Source organism: Daphnia pulicaria, chromosome 10, assembly GCF_021234035.1.
Source record: "Daphnia pulicaria isolate SC F1-1A chromosome 10, SC_F0-13Bv2, whole genome shotgun sequence".
Classification (NCBI taxonomy): Eukaryota; Metazoa; Arthropoda; class Branchiopoda; order Diplostraca; family Daphniidae; genus Daphnia; species Daphnia pulicaria.
Window position 1 is genome coordinate 5023388 of NC_060922.1, and position 26282 is coordinate 5049669.

General features: G+C 40.9%; 6 protein-coding genes across 12 annotated transcripts in view; 4 read left to right on the plus strand and 2 right to left on the minus strand.

Moving 5' to 3' along the window:
- LOC124314606 (nephrin-like) overlaps nucleotides 1-7610 on the plus strand; it is a 41728-nt gene extending 34118 nt beyond the window's left edge. Inside the window, exons 7-18 of one of the 3 annotated variants that reach the window (XM_046779812.1) lie at nucleotides 28-327; nucleotides 431-570; nucleotides 725-878; nucleotides 1417-1719; nucleotides 1796-2086; nucleotides 2164-2445; nucleotides 2527-2948; nucleotides 3030-3195; nucleotides 3893-4063; nucleotides 5040-5191; nucleotides 5256-5466; nucleotides 5563-7610. In XM_046779812.1, coding sequence (XP_046635768.1) covers nucleotides 28-327; nucleotides 431-570; nucleotides 725-878; nucleotides 1417-1719; nucleotides 1796-2086; nucleotides 2164-2445; nucleotides 2527-2948; nucleotides 3030-3195; nucleotides 3893-4063; nucleotides 5040-5191; nucleotides 5256-5466; nucleotides 5563-6011 — 3041 coding nt within the window. In that variant the 3' untranslated portion in view covers nucleotides 6012-7610. Of the gene's footprint in view, nucleotides 1-27; nucleotides 328-430; nucleotides 571-724; nucleotides 879-1416; nucleotides 1720-1795; nucleotides 2087-2163; nucleotides 2446-2526; nucleotides 2949-3029; nucleotides 3196-3892; nucleotides 4064-4566; nucleotides 4732-5039; nucleotides 5192-5255; nucleotides 5467-5562 lie in introns of all 3 variants that reach the window. The other 2 variants (XM_046779813.1, XM_046779814.1) reach the window with 2 other exon arrangements.
- A 1269-nt stretch (nucleotides 7611-8879) lies between these two features.
- LOC124315006 (embryonic polarity protein dorsal-like) lies at nucleotides 8880-15018 on the plus strand. 3 transcript variants are annotated; one of them, XM_046780351.1, is made up of 11 exons: nucleotides 9116-9251; nucleotides 9475-9501; nucleotides 9564-9850; nucleotides 9918-10161; nucleotides 10230-10370; nucleotides 10432-10530; nucleotides 10594-10727; nucleotides 10787-10883; nucleotides 12724-12813; nucleotides 13514-13645; nucleotides 13716-15018. In XM_046780351.1, exons 1-11 carry the CDS (start codon nucleotides 9224-9226, stop codon nucleotides 14276-14278), a joined length of 1842 nt encoding a protein of 613 aa, XP_046636307.1. In that variant the 5' UTR covers nucleotides 9116-9223; the 3' UTR covers nucleotides 14279-15018. The 3 variants fall into 3 exon arrangements, with proteins under 3 accessions (XP_046636306.1, XP_046636307.1, XP_046636305.1); XM_046780350.1 differs by lacking the exons at nucleotides 9116-9251; nucleotides 13514-13645; nucleotides 13716-15018 and adding an exon at nucleotides 8880-9109 and having other exon boundaries at nucleotides 10787-12866; XM_046780349.1 differs by lacking the exons at nucleotides 13514-13645; nucleotides 13716-15018 and having other exon boundaries at nucleotides 10787-12866.
- Nucleotides 15019-15896: 878 nt separating this feature from the next.
- LOC124314595 (peroxisomal biogenesis factor 19-like) lies at nucleotides 15897-17353 on the plus strand. The gene is made up of 5 exons (XM_046779801.1): nucleotides 15897-16151; nucleotides 16217-16542; nucleotides 16620-16811; nucleotides 16879-17082; nucleotides 17140-17353. Exons 1-5 carry the CDS (start codon nucleotides 16049-16051, stop codon nucleotides 17236-17238), a joined length of 924 nt encoding a protein of 307 aa, XP_046635757.1. The 5' UTR covers nucleotides 15897-16048; the 3' UTR covers nucleotides 17239-17353.
- Nucleotides 17354-17367: 14 nt separating this feature from the next.
- On the minus strand, nucleotides 17368-23256 carry LOC124314594 (DNA-binding protein Ets97D-like). 3 transcript variants are annotated; one of them, XM_046779799.1, is made up of 9 exons: nucleotides 21297-23256; nucleotides 21144-21231; nucleotides 20167-21056; nucleotides 19991-20085; nucleotides 18910-19773; nucleotides 18378-18849; nucleotides 18075-18308; nucleotides 17838-18014; nucleotides 17368-17759 (listed from the first exon to the last, which is right to left on the minus strand). In XM_046779799.1, the coding sequence occupies exons 5-9, from the start codon at nucleotides 19144-19146 to the stop codon at nucleotides 17395-17397; spliced, it is 1485 nt and encodes a 494-aa protein (XP_046635755.1). In that variant the 5' UTR covers nucleotides 19147-19773; nucleotides 19991-20085; nucleotides 20167-21056; nucleotides 21144-21231; nucleotides 21297-23256; the 3' UTR covers nucleotides 17368-17394. The 3 variants fall into 3 exon arrangements, with proteins under 3 accessions (XP_046635755.1, XP_046635754.1, XP_046635756.1); XM_046779798.1 differs by having other exon boundaries at nucleotides 21144-23256; XM_046779800.1 differs by lacking the exon at nucleotides 19991-20085 and having other exon boundaries at nucleotides 21144-23256.
- Nucleotides 19575-21026, minus strand: LOC124314553 (glycine-rich cell wall structural protein-like). Its single transcript, XM_046779749.1, has 3 exons — nucleotides 20167-21026; nucleotides 20008-20085; nucleotides 19575-19773 (listed from the first exon to the last, which is right to left on the minus strand). The coding sequence occupies exons 1-3, from the start codon at nucleotides 21024-21026 to the stop codon at nucleotides 19575-19577; spliced, it is 1137 nt and encodes a 378-aa protein (XP_046635705.1).
- Nucleotides 23257-25301: 2045 nt separating the features above from the next.
- Nucleotides 25302-26220, plus strand: LOC124314596. The gene is made up of 4 exons (XM_046779802.1): nucleotides 25302-25401; nucleotides 25471-25582; nucleotides 25641-25772; nucleotides 25837-26220. Exons 1-4 carry the CDS (start codon nucleotides 25378-25380, stop codon nucleotides 26112-26114), a joined length of 546 nt encoding a protein of 181 aa, XP_046635758.1. The 5' UTR covers nucleotides 25302-25377; the 3' UTR covers nucleotides 26115-26220.
- Nucleotides 26221-26282: the final 62 nt, after the last annotated feature.

Below are 26282 nucleotides of genomic sequence, written 5' to 3' on the forward strand. Positions count from 1 at the left end.
GGATTGATCCGTTTCATCTTCCTACAGTCGGGCCGAAAACTGTGACGGTAACGGGGCCGAGTGAGGCCAAGGTGAACGACACTGTGTCGTTGGAATGCTCGACGACCAATAGTAATCCGGTGGCTCGAATTACGTGGGTGTTGGACGGACGGGAAGTGCGCGAAAATGGGTCGCGCATTGCCACTTCGCCCGACGGTGGATGGGTCTCGTCATCCAATTTGACGTACACCATCCGGGCGACGGGACGAAACGTGACCGTCTCTTGCCACGCCATCGTCGCCGATTTGGCTCAGCGTGTCGCCGAGACGAAAATCATCAGCGTCGTCTGTAAGTTTCTTTCGAATTCCGCCGCCCCATGAAGGAAGAAACAAAAATGATAAAATTTCCCCTCGACGTTTCCTTTCGAAAATTCGGAATGAATTCCGTGTAGATCCGCCTGAAGCACCCAGCATCACTGGTATGCGAGACCGGACCATTCGAGACAACACTTTCTACCAACTCAATTGTATGTCGATGGGTGGCAATCCTCCTGCCACGCTCAAGTGGTTTCTATCGGGTAGCCGAAAAGAGGTAAATTGACACTCGTGTCCGTCAGTCCGTCCACCCGTTTTCATGGGGATCATCCGTTCGATTTTGATACTGATCGAAATTCTCGTCCTTCCGTTTCTCTTTCAATTTTTGTTTGGCGGGGTTTCGTCAACGGAAACGTAACTGGCGAAATTAGATCAAAGCCAACTACACGAGTCACGGCAGTGTTGCACAGTCACTGTTGGAAATGCAGGCCAAACGGGAGGACAACGGCAAGGAACTGCGTTGCGAGGCCACCAATCCGGCTCTCGAGGGAAATTTGGTTGATTCCACCACTATCAGAATTGAGTGTAAGTTACACCTGTCTGTCGGTGTCTTCTGTGTGAGGCAAAGAGATTTCTATTTAGAAATTTAAAAAAAAGCCTGTGCGTATGTGTACTGCCGGAAAGCGGAGTATCGTACTTGTGCATTCGTTATTTATTTATTTTTATTTACTATTTAATTCAGCAACCGTCCGTCTCGCATTGCACACACGAGTTTCATTTTTTTTGCGTTCGCCGATCCGCCCGTTCTTTGTCTTGTTTTTGTTTTTTTCTTTTGTGTGTGTGTTTGACATGCTCACCTTTCATTTTATAACAGACACATGACACCAACTTTTGGCATTTTGAATTGTTTCTTTTTTCCTTGGCTACTGCATATCTTTATGCTTTCCTTTCTCTCCTTTCTGTCTGTTGTTTTATCTCTTTCCTTTTCTCCGTCGTTTTCTGCTCGTTTGTTTTGTCGAATGATATGCATCGCACTTTTGTTTTATTGTGCTATAAAGAAACGCGATTTCCTCTGATGTGCGATTATGAAAATGATAAAAAAACATTTTGTTTTGATTTACAGTTGCCCCGAAACATCTGACGGTAAAAGTCCGACCGGAGAAACTCCGTCCCGGTCAAACGGTCACAATCACTTGCGAATCGGACAGCAGCAATCCTGTTTCGCGTTTGGCTTGGCTTCGTGGAAACGGCCAAGTTATCCAACCAGCTGGAAATAGTACCGTACCCGGCGCCTATTCCGGCATTGTTAGCAAATCGACACTCCTCATGGAAGTGACACCTGAACTGCACGGCGTGGTCATCACCTGTCAGGCCACCAACGGTATAGGCCCTCAAATCCACGACGCAATCACATTGGAAGTCTTATGTAAGTTGCACAGATTTCCCAGCGGATGGTGAGGAAACGGATTGGAAGTAAACCCTGAAATTTCATTTTATTGCAGACAAGCCACAGTTCTTGCACCCAACCGACTATAGCGTGGACGTAATCGAAGGCGAGCCGGCCATCGTTAACGTGACGGCGCGAGCCAATCCTTCTGAAGTGTCTTACAAATGGTTCCGTGACGGCACCGCCATCAAACAGCTGAAGGAAGCCAATGCCTACGATCGTGTAACATTTGACGGGTCGCTACTCAACCTGACGACAGTGCGCAGGGACGACAAGGGCGAATATAAATGCGAAGCCACTAACTCCGAAGGTGCCCGAAGCCACATCGTCCGGCTTAACGTCCAATGTAATCAACCAACTAAACCATTTATAATTCGTTTCATTCCTCTTAACATTTTTTGTTTTGTTGATTGACGACGACAGATCCCGCTTCAATCGTTCAAACCAGATCTACTGTGATGGTCAACGAAGGCAGTGACGCCGAACTTGAGTGCCGGGCAGCTGGTAATCCGCTGACGATGGCGACAGTTTCTTGGCGTCGGGCTGGATTCGATATGGAGGGACGAACAACCCAGACGCTGGGAGTCGGCGTCGCCTACCTGACCGTCAAGGAGATAACTCGCAACGACACTGGAGCGTTCGAATGCGTTGCCAATAACGGCATTGGCGAGGAATCGATCGAAAAGACCTGGCTCATAGTCAAATGCAAGTTTCTCCCTCTCTTAGCGCCTCTACCGGTCGTTTGTCTAACTCGCTTTTCGATTGGTTTTCTCTTGGGCCGTGCAGATAAGCCGGTGATGGACGACTCTCCACAGTTGATGAAAGCAGCCGGAGACGAAGGACAGCTGGCCAAGTTGGTATGCCGGGCTCAAGGAGCGCCCAACATCAGTTTCGGGTGGTCACGAGAGGGAACGCCTTTGACTCCTAGCGACAAGTACTCGTTCAGCACTCGCCAAATCGACATCGTGACTTGGGAATCGACACTAGAAGTCGGCAATGTCCGCTCACGTGATTACGGCCTTTATGATTGCGTTGCCCGCAACGAAATGGGAACCAACACGGCCAAGGTGATTTTATCGGGAACCAGCCGCCCTGATCCACCATTGGCCCTGCACGTTGTCAACGTCACTCACGACTCTGCTCACTTGATTTGGCGTTCCGGCTTCGACGGAGGACTCTTTCAATCCTACCGCTTACGATACCGTCAGGTTGGAACCAAAACTGATTCAATGACTGTGCGGCGATCCATTCGGCATTAATCGAATTTTTCCTTTTGTTGTTTTCGATAGATCGGCAACGAGTTTTATAAATACGCCGATGTCTACCCGACCAACACGACCGCTTTCACGCTGGGCGGACTGGCGCTGGGCACTGAATATCTCTTCGGGATAATGGCATTCAACAACCTAGGCGAGAGCAACTATACGCAGGATATCGTCAAGGCCAGGACTTCAAGTAAGTCTCGTTTTTTTTCTTCCACCACCACCACCCCCATCCCTTTGTCTTCCTTTTTCCACTTTACCCCATCATCTACTTTGTTTCTTTAGACTCTTTTTACTATTATTATTATTCGGGGCATTTCTGGTAGCCATCTTAAATGGTGGTAACCGCAAGACTCATCCTGTTGTGGTCCGGAGGTGGTGGGGTTCTCTTTTGGCTACCACCGTCAAGTCGATGATTATACAACACTCGCCCTCTTTTGTCATGTTCCTTTCTTTAATTGGACAATGGTCTACAAACTCTACACGCACCCCTCTCTATACATTACCGCTTCCGGTGTAGGCTCTTGTGATTGGTAGATGGCGTCTATAAAAAAAACCTACGCTGTCGAGGTAGAAAAAAGAAAAGGTTCCAGCGTCTTTGGTTGCTCGTTTTCATGCCGAACCTCCCTCTTGAACCGTTCCGTCGCCCTATTTTAAACAAAGGAAAACAAAAGGGGCGTCTGACCGCCGAACAAAAAATAAAATAAAAGGAGAACGGAAAGAAAGCGACAACCAAAATGGTAGAGGCGATGTGAACTGTTGAGGGCTTTCGGGGTGAATAACGAAGAAGGAACACTTTCATTACAGCGAATTTCGCGCTTTATTGCATTTCTGATCGGTAATTAAAAACCAAAAACTCCCTTTCCCAACCAAATCATGATCACCTTCAGGCGAAACTCCGCCTACGGGTCAGAAACCGCGCGACCTGGAGGTCCGTCCGGGCGACATGCCGAAAGTTTTGATTATTGTCATCACCATTGTCGGAACGGCACTGCTAGTCCTCAACGTGGCTCTCATCGCTTGTTTTGTCCGGCGAAGGCATCGTAAGCGCCTAGCTAAAGGTTTGTTACTAATCCTTGACGACAACACTCAAAATTAAATAAATAGAAAATATACTTATAAGACACGCCAAGTCTGCGATTCTCCTCTCATTTCTGGTTAATGAAAGAGGGGGGAGAAAAAAAGGTAAGAGGAAACTGTAGATTCTTCGTCTGCATGTCTGGGCATTCTCGCTAGTCTTTGCCCGGTTCTCTTTTGTGTTTGATTAGCGCACACATTGGCTTGAATGTATATGTAGACTTATTGACTCAGCGGAACTAACTTGAGCCCCTGTGGGATCGCCGCTACTTTGCAATTCTCGCTATTTCTCTCTATCTGGCTTGCTTGCTTAGTTTGCTTACGTCTGCATAACTTTCTGCATCTGTTCCCCTTTCTCTACAGTCCTTTCCCCCATAAATATTTCCCTCCTCCAACTTACCTCCCGTTTTTTATTTTTGTTTTGTTTGTGTGTTGCGCATTTTCCTTACCCAATTTGCATGTTTGTGTGTGATCGCGTTTGCCTCAGGTCCCGATGACGATATGAACGCCGATTTGCTACTGACTCGTGGCGACTCGCCAAAGATCATCATCATTGCCATTTCCACAGCCGGTGCTGTCCTTCTCGTCCTCAATTTGGCTCTCGTTATTTGCTACCTGGTTCGAAGACGTAAGAAGAAATGCATGGAAGAAGGTTAGTCACAGTCGCATGAGATTTTGCTACTACGTTTTGATTGTCGTGTTATTCGTATTACTACTAGTCTGTTTCTCGCTTGCTTTGTTGTTCCGTCTGTTGAAATAGTTATGGTAGAGATAACAGATTGGGTCCAACGAAATGTTCAGGTAAGGGTAATTCTACCTTTAGAATGCTAAACAATGGGACAACCCTATTGCGCATGAGCGCTTTTGACTAAATAGTAACGAAATATGCCATATGGAGTGGCTTTTCCACTTTGGGGGTAATACTAATTGGATTCCGCTTTTGTTTCGACCCTCTTGCAGCCATGTCTAGCGAAGGCGGTAGCAGCAAATCGGCCACTATTGAAATGTACGCCCCGAGCAGCTACAACGAAACGGTCAACGGAGAAACCCTCAGCTCCATCTCGGAGAAGAGCGAATCGTACAGCCAGAACGGAAGCCACAGCGATTATGCCGTGAGTAACTTATTTTTAACTTGGCGTTGATTTCATCTTTGCTAATTATTTTTCTTTCCTTTAGCCGGAAGACGCGTCGAAAGTAGCTGTGAGTACTTATCTGATTGACCAAGCCGACGGTCAAGTGGCTTACGGATCCTACCGGGTGGCAGCCAGTAATTCTACTCAGACCGGCACTGGACACGGAACACTGTCACGTCCTCCCAAGTCTGTCAATTTCGACATGGGCGAGGACAACTACATTGACACTCTTCGTCGCAACGCCTACAGTCAAGGTATAAAAGGCGAAAACAATTGAAGGAGGCGTAGGCTGGAAAACTATTGACGCATCTTGATATATTTATATGTGACGTGATTCTATTTTTAAACAGGCAACGAAGCTATGTATGGTAAATCTCGGATGGTGACGCCCATTTCGCCTCATTCGGATGCGTACTACGGTGTCAATGCCAATTCACCAGTCAACTACCCACCGGCACCGCATCCATCTTTCCACACCACAGGCACGAATCATCGCTACAACCCACTGAGTGATTCAACTGGGAATCACGCCGCACACAGTCCCTACACGCCCATGGGCACGCTGAATATTCCGGCGGCCAACGGTGTCTACGGTCCGTCTCCGTCGTCTTCGGGACGGGCATCCGCCCTACCAGTTAACCTACCCCTACCGCTTCCCATGTCGATGCAAGGTCATGGACAATTTTCATCCTTTAATCCATCGGAAGGTCCGTCTCCAATAATGGAAGCTACGGCTCAATTCTCCGGCCCATCTCTCGCCACGGTGCGGTCTCTCGAAACCGAGGGCCATCTTGTTTAAATGACTTTTCTTCTTTTCTGAAGACGCGTAACGATCCATCTGCCCCACCCACCTACCATTACCGAAACAACCAACTTGTTCCCGAAGTCGATTGGCCTCATCTTTTGCTTCCTTTGAAGCAAGAACTAAAGAAAAAAAAAACGCAACGAAATCTATTTTTCGTTTTCGATTCGATTCTCCCCCTCTCTCTCTCTTCAGTTTGACGAAATTCAAACGGACCACCTTTTTTAAATGATGACATTTGTCATACCTACCCCAGAAAAAAAGAAACCTAGACATTTGTAAATTGTAGGTGACGTCTTATTTGGCTTGTTGTTCAACGATCTCAAAAGTTGTTGGCACCATTGTGCGGCAAAAAAAAAAATCCATCGTTATTGAAGATTTCAGTTGGGGCTGTATGCGCGCAAGTCCGGCTCATTTCCGGAAAAGCAAGTTGTAGCGAGTATATATAATATACATACATATATATGAATATAGAAAGAATGGGAGAACAAAAAAAAAAGGAGTTTTGTAATTGTGCCTTACATCGGCAGCGAGGGTCACCCAGTACGCGTTGGACACCTTCATCCCACCCCTCCTCCTATTCCGCGTACCCTCGTATTTGATGATGTGTGTACATTTTGAATTGTTTATGGTGCGTATACAATTGTAGTACTTCTAGACAGGCGCCGAAAAAAAAATGTTTGATGTCCTCACGGACACAACTGCAAATTCGTCGGTTGTCTGTTCCGCTCCCCTCCCCTCGGACGCAGTTTTCCAATAATGTCGTTCACCCTGCGATTCTTCTTTTAACCAAGAAAACAAGAAACAATTTTCCGTATACCTTTTGAAGATTGTTCTCGTTTTTCTTTCTCTCTTTGTGTTGGAATTATCAGTTTTATTTTGTCCTTTCTTGCTACACTATTAGGTTGAAGCAAATCGAATAATATCAAAGGGGGGATACGGGAGGGTCTAGTCAGGTGGCGGTTATCATCGTACGTTTAACCAAAGAGGAAACAGTTACATGATTCATTGTGTAGACATTTTTTTTTTTTTCATTTTTTTTCTCATTCCAAACATTTTTGTAGCCATCCACTCTTTAGTTTCAGCCCCATTTAAAAAAGGAGTGTCTTTAATACTCTTATCTATCATTTCTTTATTTTCTTTCTTTCCGAAATTCATTTTTGATACGCGAAGGGAAATCCAGACATGATAACTATACCGCCATCTGCGCCGCTGATTTGCATTGATACAATCATCCTCATATGTTGGTGTTGTAAATAACGTTCATAACCTGATTCTGCGCTTAATGATAAGCGCAATATCTTGTTCCCTTAAGAGAAATACTGTCTATGTTTCCTTGCCCCCCCCATTAAATATCATCCAAGTAAAAGTGTCATCGCCATTTTTATGATAAAACCATGTCCACGTGTGTGTATGTGTGTGTGTGTAATTTGTGGATGTTTGTTAAAACAACAACAAAAAAGAAACCTTCGATTCGATTGTTCATCGTTCACTATTCTCTGTGCCTTTTTTTTAGTTTTTGTTTTTGTTTTCCTGCTATTACGAGCATCTTGTCGGGCTTGCAGTGGTCAATCAATAAACTGCATATTACCTAAATCTAAATGCTTTTTTATACCTTTGTCATTTCACTTTTTACAATTTTTCTCATTCCTGTAGTCTATTAAAAAACGGGAGGAAGGTAGAACTTAGGCAGGCACAACAAAAAACTTTGCAAATTGAAGCTACTCGAAGACCATTTAAAAGAAAACATGGGAAACAAAAAAGGTTATACACATTCTTTCGCGCATAAAATTATCTTCTATTTGTTTTGCTTTAGATTTCTTGTTTAAATGTCGATTATTTTCTCCACAATCAAGATCTTTAAGTAGCCCAAGGTAAAAGAAGCGCAGTTATCAATTGTATATGGAACGATGATAAATTGGCCATGAATATCCCTAATATTGATTTATAAGGGTTTATTTCCTGACAGAAATTGTGTAAGCCACCTGAACTAGAGAATACGTTGTCCCGAAAATTGAGGTGATACTATTCCGTCTTAGCGCTGCCATTTCGGTATCTTCACTTGTCCTCGTAGAGCACAATGTCGCCTTCAACCCCTCAGCAATGGTTTACAAGATAACAGATTATTTATGAACGGCCATTCTTGCGTAAACGCAAAGAAGGTCTTGTTTATAGATCGACGATAAAAAATAGCCAGTAAAAGTAACCAAACTGGCCTTTGAATTCAGCCAGGCTTCTATAATCAAATGATAAGAAATCTCACTAAATTTATGATGTATTTGATACTGTACTTAATTATTAATGAACCTATCAAACTAAACTAGCCATAATAATAAAATAGAATTCAAAAAATGTACCTAAATTCTTATCTATTTATTTAATTCTACATTGCTTGCTATTAAGTTTCAAACACGCTGCTGGAATTACGTTGATTCTGTAACATTTTTAGACCACAACAGAGTTTTGTCACTACTGGGCATTCATGGCGAGGCCAAAGATTTTTTAGAAATCAGCCTCTCCATTACTTTGTCAAAGTCTTGGCTATAATCCAAATTTCTTTTGCATCCATTCTATTTTGAGAATAATTTTGTTTTTCGTTTAAAAAAATTGAAAACAAGGAAATATTATAAGTGATTTTTTCTTTCTTTCCGGAACCAAATAAATAAGAAAATCGCACGCATCCCTACTTTTCAAGAGCCTATGTCTCGGGTTTTTTTTTCTCCAGCCAGGTTTTTCTACTCAGGTATTTCCCCTAGCCAGAAAAAAACTTCTACGTCAGTGGGATTTTCCCAACTCGCGGGCGTTTACGTTTAAGACTAGGAGGCCGTCACGCCTGCTATCCTCTCTAGCCAACCTCACGATCAGACAGACAGAATAAACCAGACGTCGGTCGTGAGTGGTCGTGAGCTTTTTCTCTCGCTTGCCGGCTTGCGCAATTGAGAAAATTACCGTAATCCAAAAATTTTTAATTGTGCTAAAAAAAATAGGACTCTTATTATTTAATTTTGCCTATTTGTTCCGTTTCTGTGCATTTCACAATTTGCATTTCATCTTATAAAAACAATGCTGTTTCGCGGCAACCCTGCATCACTTCGGTAATGCCCAATATGGCCGTAATGTTTTTGTGTTAAGGTTTGTTTTCGTTGAGAAAGAGCGTGAAGAATATATTTTTTTCTCAATTGAATAACTCGTTTGGATGGTCAGTAAAGATGAGTACGACCAAGCCTAATAATAATGGTAAGTTTGGTGCTAGGTAGCTATAACGGGTTTTCTTTCGCGTTTACAGCTTAAACCTGTGCACTTTGTTACCCAAATTATTGTGGATGTCACGTGAACGAAAGTGTCAAAAGAAACGAGCTAAAGCTATTTGTTGCAATGTTTAATTTCAAATGAGTTTTCAAACGGTTTTGTTGGTTTTCAATTTTTCTATAAATTTGTTATTCTTATTCATCATTTTCAGGAAGCGAGCTCAATATCAGTGATGTTCGTAAGTATAAGAATGTAGTTAAGTTACTGTGTTATGATGTTCTTGATTTTTTTTTATTGTAGTTGCTGTTATAGAGGGTGATCCAGACTATACTGGCCAGGCTCAACCTAGTAAAGACTCAAATTCAGTAAAGGGTGTGGACAAGATTGAACCCAAAGTTGAAGTCCCCAGCTTTACAATGAATACAGCAGATGTTGGTGTAGATGCAAAACAAAAGGCTCAGGTCAAAATTCTTGAACAACCAGCTTCTAAGGCCTTAAGGTTTAGGTATGAATGTGAAGGGCGGTCAGCTGGCAGTTTACCTGGAGCAAATAGCACAACAGAAAATAAAACATACCCAACCATTCAAGTATATTAATTAACCATTTTTTTAACTTAATGAAACTTATTTAATATTATTGCTAATGTTTTTCAAGGTGCTGGGTTACAGAGGTAAAGCTGTTGTTGTGGTTTCCTGTGTAACAAAAGATTTCCCCTATAAACCACATCCTCATAGCTTGGTGGGCAAAGAGGGATGCAAGAAGGGAGTGTGCACTCTAGAAATCAACAATGACAATATGATTTGCACCTTTTCCAATTTGGGTGTACAGTGTGTAAAGAAAAAAGGAATCGAGGAAGCATTGAAATTGCGTGAAGAGATCCGTGTTGACCCTTTTCACAGTTCAGTCGAAATAATTTTTCTAAAACAATCAAACGAGTTTTTTTACATGTAAAATTTTATTTTTCAGCTGGATTTGCACACAAAAATCAACCCCAGAGCATTGATTTAAACGCTGTTCGCCTATGTTTTCAAGTATTTTTGGAAGGCCAGAAAGGAAAGTTTTCCCTTGCCCTCAAGCCCGTTGTTTCAGAGGCAATATACGACAAAAGTATAAAAAATTTAAAATTATAATTTTAAAATATGGTCTAATTTCATGTTGACTAACATAGAGGCCATGTGCGAACTTACTATATGCAAGCTTAGTGACTGTACCAGTCCCGTTAATGGAGGCAAGGAGATCATTTTGTTATGTGACAAAGTGACTAAGGGTATGAAAACTTGGAATTCATCTAAGGATGAAAAATAAGTTTAAAGAGTAACCGTTTTTTTAGACGATATTCAAGTAGTCTTCTATCACGAAGAAGAAGGTCACCTTATATGGGAAGGCACTGGTGAATTTTCTGCATCAGATGTCCACAAGCAAGTTGCCATCACTTTTCGAACTCCACGCTACAGAGTCACCGATGTAAGTGATTGTGATGATGACATTGCTCGTTCATTAGTAATTTTGGTTCTACATTTCAGGTGGAGGAGCCCATAAGTGTATACGTTCAACTACGCAGACCAAGCGACGGAGCGTGCAGTGAATCGCGACGCTTTGAATATTTACCCATGGACTCAGGTAGCGTTGATGCCGTTGTACCCCCATTTGATAACAGCGCGCTCTTTGCAAGCAAGAGGTTCAAGCCTGATTTTCCATTGTACACTCATATATTGGCCCTTGACGCTGCGGTTTTGGCCCGTCAAATGTTTCGCGCTCCGGAAGAGTCCCGCCAGTATTCCGATGCTTTTGTTCAGTGCTCTTTACTCCAAGAAGGAGAAACGACTAGCGAAGAGAAACAAGTAGAAATCCAAAGGAAATGTGATGATGAGGCAGCTGTCGAGAAACCCTTAGAAAACTTGGTTGATTTAGCTGCGGAGAAATTACAGGAAAAACAAATAGAATCTCGATTAGGATTGAACGATACCCCACCTCCTCTACCTGAAAAAGGTGTCGGGTTCGCTAAGCTGAAAAGCAACTTGATCAAATCGGGTGAAAGCCTCGACTTTTCTAAGCAAAAATCTCAGAAAAATCCCGTAAAGACAGTCAACTTTGATCGTTCGTCGTTGTCCACAATCGTGTCAGAGTTTGATTCAGATGGGCGACTTTCCGTCGCTTCGTCAGAAGATTTGAATTCGCGACTTTCAGCTGCCTTCTCGGACTATTCAGACTTGACGGATGTCCGTAGCATTGCAGAGGAATCAGAAGTGGATATTAACGATTCACTTTCTTTGATATCTTCCACTCATACGTTAAACGATCGATTATCTCAGGTTTCTGATGCGTCCGACATTTCAATCGTTTCCGACCAGACAGTTATCCACGATTCAAAATCCGACACGGGTAGTATAGACACGATTGAACAGCAATTGGAAATGCTCGAGTCGATGAGCGTTGATCCCGATTGTCAAACATACTCTAGTTTTCAAATGGCGATGAAACACCCTATCTTTGGTTGGCCAAGTCGTACTCAACCAACTGATACTCCAGTGGAAGCGATCTTTAATGATTTAGTTTATGATGATCCCACAGATGATCCAATTTTAAAACTTGAAGTTCCCTTACCGGCAGTACCTCCGCGTGTTGAATCCAAGACTGTATCAACACCTCCGTTGCCGCCACGTCGTTTTAAAAAACTTAATCAGCCGTTACCCGACCCTCCTACTAGAGACTTAGGTCTTAAGAGCGCGTTGCAAGCCCTGAAACAAACTTTTAAAAAAGCAAAACCCATGTCTAAAAGTGAAGCGTCTCTAAACAGCTCTGTTTCAATTCATTCTAGTCAACGATCTATTTATAACAGCCAAGAAAGCGTCAGAGATGCTCATCAGAATGCTTCAGCCATGGATGAACAAACTTCTCAGTCTGAACCTGACACAGTTAAAAGCGATAATGAAACTTCTTCTGAACAGAAGTTGAATGAGTCACCGGTGATTCAAACAGCGCTTCCCACAGTAGTCGTTGATCAGGTTGATCCTGATAATTTGACAGAAGCTGAGAACTATGCTTTGTACATGAGATTGGCACCTCTGGCCACGGCTTCCGAATTCGATGAAAATGAAACTTTATCTATGTTGTATGGAGAGTTGACACCTAATCGAGATGCTGTGTCCATGCAAGATGGAAAGTAGATTACTTTTTACTTTCGAGTAATTTTTTCGCAATTAAATAGGCATTTTGAAAGCTATCTTAGTCGTGCCTTAATTTGCCTTTTGAACGTAATGATAGACAAAGCTTAGGAGTAGTTAATTGCGATTTGATTAGCTGACAGCTTCGTTGTGGTTACCCGTTTTCGTATAATTTTAAAACTTTTGTTTAATACTCTTTGTTAATTTGATCTAGTCATTGCCAACTGTATTAGAATCCCCCGGTGCAATGTTTAACTCATGATATCTCACAAATATTCTTGTTGGCCTCGCATCAGATGCCGAAATGCTTAAGCGGAAGCGACAGCGCTTGTTCGAATCGAACGCCAGTCGTTTAAAGGACTTCATCCTCGACAATGTTTTAGAAAGTGAGTTAATTCAAAATTTATTTCAGCCTTTTTTTTTTAATGTCATACAAGCATAAGAACCTAGAGCTCTTCCATTTATCACTTTGAACCGTCAATGCCTTTCTTTTTCTGCGAAAAAGTGTTGTCGCTTTTATTCTATTTATTTCATTCGCGGCCCTGCAATTTTTGATCCAGTTGTGGTCCTCCTCTTCGCTTTTGAAGTGAACGCTTTAGGATTTCGGGGCTTATTCACCATTTTGTGCACCTACCAAACTTTCACGTCTTCATTCTCGTTTCTCTCTTGGCTGTTTGTGGTGGTTCAATTTCTATTTTCTTCTGCAAACCCATTCAATTTCCTGATAGGTTTTCTCAATCTAGTAGGAATTAAAAACAAAATATCACGTGCCTTACTATTAATTGTCTAGTCTTCCAGATCATCAAATCTTCATCTTGTATTAACTCTTTTTCGATGTTGTTGGAACTAATACAACGGGTAACATTCACGGTTCGGCTCTATGTTGTATTGAAAATTTTTTCGGGAACTGCACCGATATTATTGTTGTCCGTCAGATCACTTTTAGTGTTGTATGTTTTTTTTTTCATTTTCCGTATATCTTTAATCTTTCTAGCTGTCAAAAAAATTTCCCGTGCTTTCCTGGGGCTTTCTTATTCATTGTCCATTTTAAATCTGTTAACTTTATCATTTGTCTTTTAACTTCAGCCCCTGAAGCGGGCAATCTTCGAGGCTACAGCCCCAATATCGCAGTGGAATCAATAAGAAAAGAGACGGGAGGTGCTATCCCACGACCCATGAAACAAGTTACGCGGACAACTGTAAAAAGAGAACCTATTGGTAATTTGACAATACGGTGTTGCCTTTCCATTATTTAGTCGTTATAATATCTGTATTTGTTTTCATTTAGATCCTACTCCAACAGAAGCGCATGGCGATGGTCAAGGATATTCTTTCGAACCAAACTTCAATCAGTTCACACTTAACATCCCAAATTTACCCTTTGGAGCGGGCAATCCCAGTCCTACTGCATCTCCAAATCCGCCTTACCATAACTATGAATACCGATTTCCCACATCTCCTCATTACAATATCCCTGTACATTCACCAAACCAAGGAGTGGCCGAGGACTATATGAATCAGATGAGAACGGTTAATATCACAGACCTCGACAGCCTAAATATGCAATATCCCCATCAGCAGCAACCGCAACAGGTCAATGAACTGAACGACTTTCGGGCGATCAATCTACCGCATAATGATTGCAACATCCAGTTAATTGATTCTCATTTGTTATCCAACTTATCTTTGCACGACGGCGATTCAAATGACCAAAAAGACAGTGAACGCAACGAATCAATGAGCACTAGCAATATTCCGCCCGAATTGCCTGTTCTAACGTTTTCAGGAATGTTGACGAGTGCTGACCTCGATGGACCTGATGGTTTTGGTCGTAATAACCCTACATCGTAATCCTGTACAGTTTGATATATTTACGTCACGTTTAAAACGTCATATGTCCTTATCTCTCAAAATGTACCTTCCGTGAGCTTGTGCTCGATTTTGAAACCACCGGCAATGTCCATTAAGTTCATTATTATGGTTTAGAGAACAGTAAAGAGTCTTTCATTCAATGTTATGCCCTTTAGGAATGGAGCTTTAAGAGGGTGATCCGAAATTCGAAAGCAATCAAAGCAATTTGTTCCCCATATCGAAAATTTTTATTTTTAATTCCACGTTAAACTTGAAGTGCTCTTCCAGTGCTTTTCTCCTTTTTGTGTATTGTTTCTCCTTACATGCAAATACTGAGCACCCATAGAGTTTCCCCCGGTCTTATTAGTACTTAGTAGGTGCTACGAATCATTTGGCTATGATCATTTGTTCTCGTTTAACAACTGGTTAAACTGTGTCTTTTTTAAAGAGTAAAAATGTCCCCCAAAAAACGAACTTCAGCCGAATTCATTACCGATAGAAATTGCAGCCTAAATGTTCGTCCTGTAACTTTATCACATAAAGGTTATTAATCCGTTACAGCTATAAGCTGTTATCTAAAATGATTTAAAACTCTGTTAGAATATGGATCGCGTGTTTAAAACCAAAATTTTTTTATTAACTAGTATCAGGGGTAAAATTGGGTTGGTGCAGGTCATGTTGAATGTTTACATTTTTAATGAATGAAATACAGATGCATTACTTGCATTTTTTTAAGTTCACCCATTTTGATTCATACTTGAATTTTCATTTTATCAGCATTCAACACATTATGTGTCAATTATTTTTTTAAGCAATTGACGTTTGCCTTAAAAAAAATGACTCCACCATCTCGAAATCATACCAGGTAGGCTAGATGGTGAATTTTCTTGATTTGGTGAACATTCGCGATGTGTCATTCCGGAATCGGTAGTACAGCAATTCGTGAAGAAGAGAAGAGGAAGAATAAAACGAAGCAAGATATTGGAGGATCAGTGAAAACTACTACTCATGTATTGATTTTGGTACCAGCAATGGACAAGCACTATTGCGGCAAGGCAGACCACCGTGTACGTTATAGAATATCACCATTTTTACTGTCATTTTGTCGGAAGACATATTACCTTTACCAACTGAACGAACTTTTTCAAAATTCCTTCTTTCATAGCTTTTAATTTGGGTCTGGCAGGTAAGTGAAATTGATTTGAACTTTGAAGCAAAGGCGGGATGGTAACGACTGGTAACAACGGGATATAACGACATGTTCGATGTTCTGTTTTCATTTGTTAAAGCAAGCTAAGCTTAAAGCAACCGCCCTAATGGAAATCTTTGATTTTGACTATGTTACGAAATATTACTGTTAGGTTTAGAAAATATTTATGAATGAGCAGTCGCTTCTGTTATTCAGAACAAAAAATGAAAAAATACATTTTACTCTCCCAATAAAGACGCAAAATTCAAAACCTAAAAAAAAAGTGATTGTTTTAAATTCATTTTTCACGCCAAATATAATTTACAAGCATTCATGAATCATGATGAAGCGCATCGGTTTCGTTCACGCACGCACGAACCATCACTAAATACCGAATGATTTCGGCAACATCGCGTTTTATTTATGAGGTAGTATTTCGTCGTCTTGTCTGGTCTTGTACTCTTTTCCTTGTCGAAATTTCCGGATGAGCAAGTTTTGAAGCCTGTGTCGATATTATTGATATCGAAATCTATTTCTACTTATACAATTGTGTACTTTGCTATAAATAGATACATTTCAGTATGAGTGGAACCGGTTCTAATGATCCAAAGTCTGTACAAGATACGGCAGACATAAAAGAAGAATCTAAAGGAGATGACGAAGAACTAGACGCTTTACTTGACGGTATGTAGTTTAAACTAACTAGTAATTTGCCAACAAAGGAATAAAACATTCAATAAATGTAACAGATGCCCTAGAAGGATTTGACAAGCCACTGCAAGTGCCCAAATCAAAAGACAATGTTAAAGCCGAAGCAGCAGCACCTACAGATCAAGTATCAGATGTTGTGTGGTCTGAGGAGTTTATGCAAGAAGCAAGTTTGGAATTTGAGAAAAACATTCGTTTGATGATGGCAGAAACAGCACCAGGGGCCAGTGGTGATTCTGGATTTGCTGAAAGTTTGTTAAAGGTATCACAAGAAGCTGCAGCTAAAGTATTTGAAAGACAACCAGACCAGGGAGCATCTTTTGCTGATACTCTACGCTATTTAGCAGAAGGAACAGAATCACTTCAGGTAAATTTTTGTGGGTAGGATAAACCAAACTTTTTTATTTTTATTTTTACTCTAACATGTCCTTATTTTTTCCATAGACTGAAGCTGATGAAGCTACATTAGCCAAAATGCTTGAAAAAATGGCATTTGGACCAGATGGGGGATTTGGAGATGGTGCTGGTGGAGATATGGGAGGTTTGGGTGACATTTTACCTGCAATGCAAGGAATGCTTCAAAGTTTGTTATCAAAGGAGTTGCTTTATCCATCTATCAAAGAGATTGTTAGCAAGGTAAGCATTCACTTGAGAACTGATGACAGTAAATCTTGTCTCTCATAACTTATTGTTATCTCTTTAGTACCCAGATTGGCTCGCAGACAATCGGCCGAAATTAGAACCCGCGCAATTTGAAAAATACAACCGCCAATACGCCGTTATGCAGCAAGTGTGTACCGAATTCGAAAATGATAACGACACTGATGATGCAGCGACGAAAAATAGTCGCTTTGAAAAGATATTAACTTTGATGCAACAAATGCAAGAATGTGGCCATCCCCCTAAAGTGAGTGATTACGAATCATTTGGTTGATTTTCATTTAATGAAAAATCTTAATTTAAGGAACTGGCTGGTGAAGCTGAACTGCTACCGAATCCCTTCGGTGGCGCGGATTTTGCTCAATCGATGGGACCTGGTGCCGAAAATTGTGTTGTTATGTAATTAATATAGTATGTTATAAAACATGTTTTTGTTATTGAAATTGGGCTATAAAAGGTATTAGAAGGTCGTTAAAAAAAATTGTTTGAACGGCATTACAACTTAATTTTATCATTAATGGCGTCAATTCTCAATGATTTAAACAAATACGTTTTGTATTTACACGTATGACGAACTTGCCCGTCTCATTTTGGATCGTTGCTCACACTCTGTTACAAGCTTATTAAGTTCATCAGCCGAATAGCCCAACAATTGTTTGAGGTCACAAACAAATTTATACACAAATCGTTTACCGCTTACTTTGCAAATCATATCGCCATCATAATAATACCTCAGGGCTCGACTGAGTTTTTCATAGTTCATGTGTGGTTTGTTTTTCCTTTCTCCCCATAGTTGAGCCACCATTTCAGGGTTATTTAATTTGAATTCTCCTCCTGTCCCAAGCCAAGAAATAGCATCCCGGAAATTCACATCGGTCAACAGCTCAAGGAGAAACTGCCAGAGTTGTACCTGGCCATTGCTGCCTGTGAAACGGACAAGTTAATTCAAGTCAAAATCACCTTGATCATTAAAGCAAATATACATATATATTTTTTAAATACCTGTTCGGTTTCCTGAGTTAGCAATCGAGAACGAACGCGAGGAAAATGTTTCAAGGGGAATCCTTTTTGCTGGAGTAACAACTTTAACAGGCGGTCTTGGCATTCTGGAAGTATCAGATTTAACTGTCAATGGAGTTGTGATATACTGAAGATAAGGCACTGGTTTTTGAATCACCCCTGCATAAAACTTTTGAGTACACGTTTGCTATCGTAAAAATTCAAACTTTGATTCAATACCGACAAATTTGCATTTTCGTAGTAGTTCGAGATGGGTCCAGAATAGATCATGGTTTGGATCTTTTGATGAAGGATTTTTTGGTATTCTCTGTATAAACTCTGTGTGAGTCATATTACACAATGATGGTCCATCAACAAAAGCCCATTGAGTAGGATTCACACCCTTTAGATTAAATTGATTAATTGCCCATCGTATCCAATGTTGAATATGTGCTTTGGACCACAAAACAGGATCTATATGGAGCACAAATATTAATGACATTGATACATCACGCATAAAATAAAAAATATATATAAAATTACCTAAAGGAATTTTCAGCCTCTCTTGCTCTTTTCTAAAATTTCCATCCATCACCCATCTTGTTATATTTTCATTTTGAGGGGTAGGCATTTTACACGATATTCTATTTGGGTTTGAAGTTTTGATAGGTGCTGTTGGTAAAGAGTTAGCAACTGAATGTTGAACAATAGTGCCAGGTGTTGCTGGTACTTCGCTGTTTTTAGACTCATCAACTTGATATGTCACTGCTTGTAATGCAACATTTGAGACTTCTTCAAGAACAGGGTCTGGCACTGGAACTTCAATCTCCTCTGGGTCTTTAATGCCTTCCATGATTTCTTGTTCATTAAGATTGATATCTTCATCTTGCTGTGGCTTTAACACATCAATAATATTGATTCTGTCAATATTTTGTACTGATTTCAACTCTAAGTTGACTTGAACCAATCCTTCTCCTTGAATACACTGTTCAGATAGGGTTGTTTCATCAGTAAGCTACAATAGGAAAAAAAAACAATTTAATGTATTAACATTACAAACTTTTTTTCATCAAACCTGCACAACATCTTGTAGCCAAATTTCACAATGTGAAAAATCAGCTCCAAGTCTATGTCCAAGAATTGCTTTTAGGGTTGACAGTGGCGAAGTAATGTCCATTTGCACAGCAAGAATATCAATTTCATTCTCTGAATTGGTAGGCATATAAGAGACGGTACCGACTGTACTTCCAGCTACTGTATCCCATTCTTCATGACCGTCGAGATCCACTTCACTCAGAAATACATCATCCATTTGGTACAATCGAATAAAAAATCGTCGAATTTATAATTCAATGCACAATTTTATGTTCTGTTGGGACAACATTAACTTACGTTAGATTAGCAAACATTCAACAAGGACACGTGAAATTCGTCTGCAAAATAGCCATCTAACGGTCAATATTGTATTTGCATGGGGGAAGTGGAATACGAATAAAAAATATGAAAAGCAACAACTATATTAAAACCAAGGATGGAACTCAAAAGCTAGATTTTCGTGTAAAGAGCGTCAAGTAACTAGGAGCCAGAAATACAATTTATTTTTAACCAATGAACTACAAGTTTTCGTATACATGTAAGAGGGCGTAACAGCAAAGAAATTGCCTACCATTCGATAACAAGGATGGCCATCATTTTTTTTTACAAATTAGCACATAAAGAGTTATAGGAGTTTACGGTTTGTTAGACATCTTTGTCGTTTGTAGGATCAAAGGACCGGAAATCGCCAAAAGAAGATATTGATCTGGATGAAGATGATGAAGGATTTGCCGCGAATTCTTGCTGGATTGCTCGGATGCGATTTACTAGATTGTTGACGTGTTGATCAGATGAAGTCAAAGAAGATCCTCCAACCATCGTATTTAATAAAGGGGACATTCGACTACGGAAAATGACAAAAAGAAACATTAGAAGCGTTTTTTTAATGTGTTCTCAATTCTTACTTGAGCAGGCTTATGCTACTGGATCGGCAATTAGTTAAAATGGTTAAATTAAAGAGTAATGATATATATTGTAGTAAGGGATTTGGTGAACAAGAACCAATTTCGGAAATATTTGTGGCGGAGAAAAGGAAGTCTTCGTAAAGCATAAAAGTTTACCTCTTGTAACGATCTACTTGAGGTCGGGTAGGCTTCTAAAACTGCCACCACCAAGGTTTCCCAAGCCGAAACCAGTTCCGAAGCTGGATCCCAATCTACATGGGTTTCAAGGACACAATGGTTTGATCAAATTGATCACATCACACTACCGAAGGTAATAAAAGAAAATTATTTACCCGAGACCGCTGCCTAGACCGAAATTTGAGCCAACGGTTCCCAGTCCATTGGTTAAACCAGTTGTACCAAGGAGGCCGCTATTGATGAGACTTCCAGTTCCTAACAAACCGTTTCCACCAAATCCACCGAGAGAACCAAAACCTCCCAGACCACCTCCAAGGAGTCCACTATTTCCAAGTCCCAATCCGTTCAGTCCTCCGATTCCGGTCCCAAAGCCACCAAGACCTCCTCCGAGTCCCGTTCCAAATCCACCGAGTCCTCCTCCGAGTCCTGTTCCGAAATTTCCAAAACCTCCTCCGAGTCCCGTACCAATGCCACCAAGACCTCCAAGGCCATTGAAAGAATTCAGTCCGTTTAAACCTCCACCGAGTCCTCCAAAGCCCAAACCAGATCCAAGACCTCCTCCAAGGCCTCCGAAAGAGTTCAGTCCGTTGAATCCACTTAAACCTCCTCCGAGTCCGTTGAAGCCCCCAAGTCCGTTCCCGAAGCCCCCAATTCCAGTCCCGAAGCCTCCGAGTCCGTTCCCGAAGCCCCCAATTCCGTTCCCGAAACCCCCAAGTCCGTTCCCGAAACCCCCGATTCCGTTCCCGAAGCCCCCAATTCCGTTTCCGAAGCCCCCAATTCCGGTCCCGAAGCCCCCGATTCCGTTCCCGAAGCCCCCACTTCCGAGTCCTCCAAAGCCACCAAATGAATTAAGTCCGTTGAAACCGAGTCCAGTGCCTAAACCGCCGTTCAACAGGCCTGGATTGGTGCTGGAACCCAGTAAATTGGAATTCAAATTTGTGAGTCCCGAGCCGACGTTACTTGTTGAACTTGACTGAGGGGCAGGAGCTGACGAACCATAGTGAACTATTAGCATCACAACTAATAGACTGTATGACCGAATCATCTGCGGAAAGAGAAGACTGTTTCAAATGGTTTCTTGGTGAAAAATTACTAGCCTAATTATATATTCAAGATTTTAAAATATGCTTACGATTGTGGTATGAAAATGTTGAGCCTTTGAAGAGAACAAATCGGATCGGTAGGAACAATGTTTCTGACGTTCTGTGGCCTGCTGTCACCTTAAATAAGGCCCATTAACCAGGAAAAAACGGCGATGCCACGAAAGTGATTCATATTATCTTACCCTTCATCGGTCAACGTTGGGTCGTATGTTTTCCTTCCTATTTAATTTCGTCACTTCAGTGAAACTTTCGCTAGACAGCAGGAGAAAAAAAAACTTTCCATGAAACAAACAAACAATAAAATCACTTCCGCTTTATACCGAAAAACTCGATAAAAAATGAAACCCATAGGCCTATAACTAAATACATAATTTTAGCATCTAAAGTAGAAATTCTTAAAGAAGTTCATGGCCACCATATTCAGACTTACCGGACGAACATTCACCATCATGTCGTTACGTATATACGGATAATTCTCTTATTAAAGCAGACATCATATTTCAAGCTTTATATCGTCAATGATGCATAGAAAGTCATCCGTCATTATCCGCCACAGAGGTCTGGATTTTCATTTCATCGGATTTACACCGCCAGGTTTGGACCGTTCCTTATTCAGAGTAGAGAGTTGCAGCCAAAAGGTATGGTTCAACTTGGGTTGTACAACTTTCGCAACTGTTTCCCTGTTGATTGAATGATCTTGCTCATCCCTTGCTCAACATGAATAGCTTTACAAGATGTAAATCTGCAGGGAAGGTGAAAACTGCATTTAAAGTTGCGGGGCCGCAACAAAAGTGAAAGGATTCTTCGGTGTGTACGACCTTCTGCACGAAGTACGTATGCAAATATTAATGCATTTCGCTTGCAAAGGTCGGCCTGGTGACAGCCACGATGTTGGCCATTATTTGCCGATAGGCTTCCTTCAATCACCAACTTTACGATCGTCTCGTAAGTTCCCCAACCAAGGTAAAAGAGTGAGAGTTTCAAAAATAAAAGAAAACCAAATGAGATATAGCAATATATTATTTGTTTAAAATCAATTCTTCCTCAACTTCTCTCATTTAGTATGCTGGCCAGGTGCATAACGTATAAGAGAACTATCACTTTTCCCGGTGGCGGAAGGATCGTATGTCTAAACTTCACATCCGTTCCGGTGGGTCGACACATGAGGCAAGAATGTCATAAAACCAAACGATAGTCATTCGGTTTTTTGGGCTTGGTGCAATCAGCAACTTGTGACAGCGTTTAAATGATAGTTAATTTGTTCTCTGACGTATGGTTCACATATGTACATTTTAAATTCCATTAGTGAATTAAGAAATAAAAAACAACCAAATTTCCGCACTGTAACGTAAGTGGATATGCTAATAAGTCATAGAAATTGAATAAATTGAGCGACTCGTCGAAGGTTGTTCATTCATATTGCGAAAAAGAGACTTAAGGTTTTTGGGCTCTGCCTTTCCTTTAAAACGACCAATTACCAGAATGGCAAATTACGCCTTCAAGTTCATTGAATCACCTAATTCATCACAAATTGTGGGGGAAGCTCGCTCTGCACGACGAAAGATTGACGCCCATTTATCACAACAAGTCAATCAACTCGGCTCATTCTGCATAACGAATTAACGATGTTTGTGTGGTTGTCGGGCACCCTCTATATTACCTCTAAGCCACTGTAAATTCCTCCAATGGCGACAACTTCTTCCTCCTACACGGAAGAGAAAATCAACTTTCGCCAGGGAAAAATAGTGACCTCCTTAAGCTTTCACGCAGGTCAAGGAAGCTTTCGGCTCACTTCACTGTTACAATAGGAATACAAATATTAAGCTTTCTCTCCTTCTATTAAGGCTGGTGAGTGATTCGATAGTGCATGTGGAAATCCGATACATTCGAAAACAGCTGATGGAGCAGATAAGAGATTTTACATTTTTACACTAATCTATGCATGCAGACATAAAGGTAAGTAGGACGACGTGGGCGCATTATTACGCCGATTTATTTATATTTTCTCAAGACCGCCAGAGGAACGCAAAAACATGGGTAGTGGCCTGCTGGGGTATTGCCATTTTTTTCGGCAAAAACAAGTAAAAATTATTGAATTCTTATTGAAGGAAATAGAAATTTAAGAAAAGTAATAACTTGTAATGCTTGACCGCTTGGACAGCTCTAAAGAGTAAACCGTTATAAAAAAAGGAACTTGTTCGCAAATGGCATTTGAAAAAAAAAATCTTATTATGGACCTATATAATAGACAAAACAGCCTAACAACAAGAGTAGTCCGTGAGAGTTAAGAGTGTTTGAAACTTTCGCTTACAAAATTTGTAGTACCGCATACAAAATTACAGAATACTACGTCATGAGGAAGAGAAAGAAGATATAGAATGAAAGTTTCAGGTGCGTCCAACTCATTCATCACCGCACCTTTAAGCCCTCTACGCTGAAACCCTAGTCGTCCATTTCAATTTATGAATGTGATGGGCTAAATAAAGGCATTACTTACTATACGTACTACCACTGGAACCGCAAAATATGGTCATCTTGTTCTAATCAAATTTTACGCTTTTCGAGAGAATTTAATTTCCCTTTTTCTTTTTAAAGGAAAGGTAGTGTTTTAGTGTATATATAGGTACCGAATTTACTCGAGTCATGCTTTGCATTACTACAGTTGGCTAGAGACGAATGACTAATTTAAAATGGCCCAAAGTAGTGAAAACAGTTTGCGATGCGTAAGCAAAATTTAGCAGAATGCACACATTTAGTTACACCAGGTTGGTCAATTCGGGTGTTTTACTATATAGCATATATTTTATATAATTCCTTTTAAGGGAGAGCTCAAAACACACGCCAATATGCGTTTGAGTTTGGATTTTTTCAAATAAACCGGTCAAGGATGTATCTATTTTCTGTTTAAGAGGTGATTGGCGGGAGGATCTTGTCTGAAGGTGACCGGCGACTTACTGTACAAAACGATAGCCCCCAAAAAATGACCATGGCAATAATAGGAGAAATGAAGATTCCCCCCCTCAAAAAACACTGATCATTCTCAACTTTGCCTGTTTGTGTCAGACAAGACGGACCTACAACAACACATTCATTATATTAACAATACAAAAAATCCCGGCATCCGAGGTCAAGTAGCAAAAGTAGCCAAAAGAAAACCGCTGAGCGACCGATTGCACATCCCGGTCGTAATATAAACCACGTGGTGATTATTCATTGCTAGACGTACATGATATCCCTTCTCCTCTTTATTCAACAACTATCTCATCAATAATTGCATCGTGTGCCGCATTTTAGTCTCTAGAAATATCTGGCTAGCTATGTCCATCATCAGTGACGTTTCACCTAAAAGGAAAACGACCTATAACTATCATGAAAGTATAATTCTTAACATAGGTGGGCTATCTCTACTACTGATTAATTCGAACAAACACAATGCGATAAATATGAATTGAAACATTCAGTCAAAGCGAGAGGAAAAGATGTAGTAACAAACTTTCTAATAGGAATTCATACAACCCATTCCTCCTTCAAAGTCACGACGGTTGATGGATAACTACTTCGGATTTACAACATCTGAAAATGCGAGTATTTCTCAACACACATTGGCCGCAGGTTTCTTTCGCGCTGTTTTTCTACTACTTTTTTTATAACTTGTTTTTGAACGAAGAAAAAGTGATTAACAATGGTTTTACTACTGTTGCTTGACTTAGTCTTACATCGCCAATACAACACGAAAAATATTATTAAACTAATCCCCGATTCAAATAAGCTTCCAGACATGGCCGTGTTTATCATTTGAAACGTGGTCACGTTCGTGGAAGTTTGAGATATTTTCGTTTATTTTTTTGTTCCGGTGCACCAAATAAGGCATCGCACAAAAAATCTGAAATCTGCAGCAAAAAAAAAAATTCATGTTTTACCATAACTCAAGAGGGTGGAAAAGAAAACAGTTCCACGCGAGTCTAGGAGTGACGAAGGACATTTGCATAGCCGGTTTTCAAACGCACTAGACGACGCCGTTTTGCTGCTCATCCCCATACGTTTTCTCCCCATGTTTTTCGAGATGAAAGGTCTAAACCCACTTTAACCAAAAGGCCCGCCGAGGAGGAGGATGGAAAGGTCGAGAAGGAGGATCTTGTAGAGTTATTGAAGAAAATAATAAAATAAAAAAAAAGCAGCGGCTCCGATGCTATAAAAAGTCTGGTTGAACTCTTCCAACCGCCGCATTCGCACTCTCAGAGTGTGCGAGTGTTTTAACACAACATGATCAAGCTCATTCCTTTTCAAGTCAGTTTTATCCTTTCTCATACGTTTCCCATGTCGTTCATTTATGCATCTCTCGATATCAAATCGCAGGTGTTGGTGGTGATCGTGTTTTGTGCCCTACTACAAGCGTCCGGAGAAGAGGAATCGAAGCCCTACCAGTTTGGATTCAATCTTGGGACTCAACACAGGGAAGAAAGAAAAGGTACCACAATGTGCACATAATTTAAAGAAAACAGATCATTCAAGCGCAAAACATCTAGACGCCAATGGAATCGTCATTGGAGAGTACGGATTCTTAACGGCTGACGGTTACTACCAGACGGTAATGTACGCCACGGATAAGGAGGGCAGGTTCCTCATCACGGGTCGCAAACGCGTTCGTGTCACTCCACGTAAGTTCCACTTTATGATCCATTCGAATATTTGAGTACCGCTCCTGTTTGTTGTTTTTAACAGCCAAACCTAGACCAGAGGTAGAGGGACGACAAGGTCGAGAAAATTCCGATTTTCCCACTACGACCACAACAACTACGACAGAACGCAGCAAGATTTATCAATTCAACTACACCGCCCTTCAACACGGCAGACAAGAAATGGGTTTCAGCGACAGTAGTAAAACGGGCGACTACTACTGGGATGGACCGGACGGATACCGACGGATCATTACATACAATGCCGAAGATGGCAAAGGTTATAGACCAACCATCAAACAAGTGAAACTACCGATTCAGTAGTTACCGAATTCAACACTGGTTCACAATATGTTTGCTTCAGTTTTAAACACGTCTGGCCCTGTTCTGTTAATAACTATAAATACACACTGCTCATTTGTTCTTATAATAGCTAAAATTGTTTACGCATATAATGCTTTTCAGAGTAGTATAGTAGAGTAGCTATAGAAA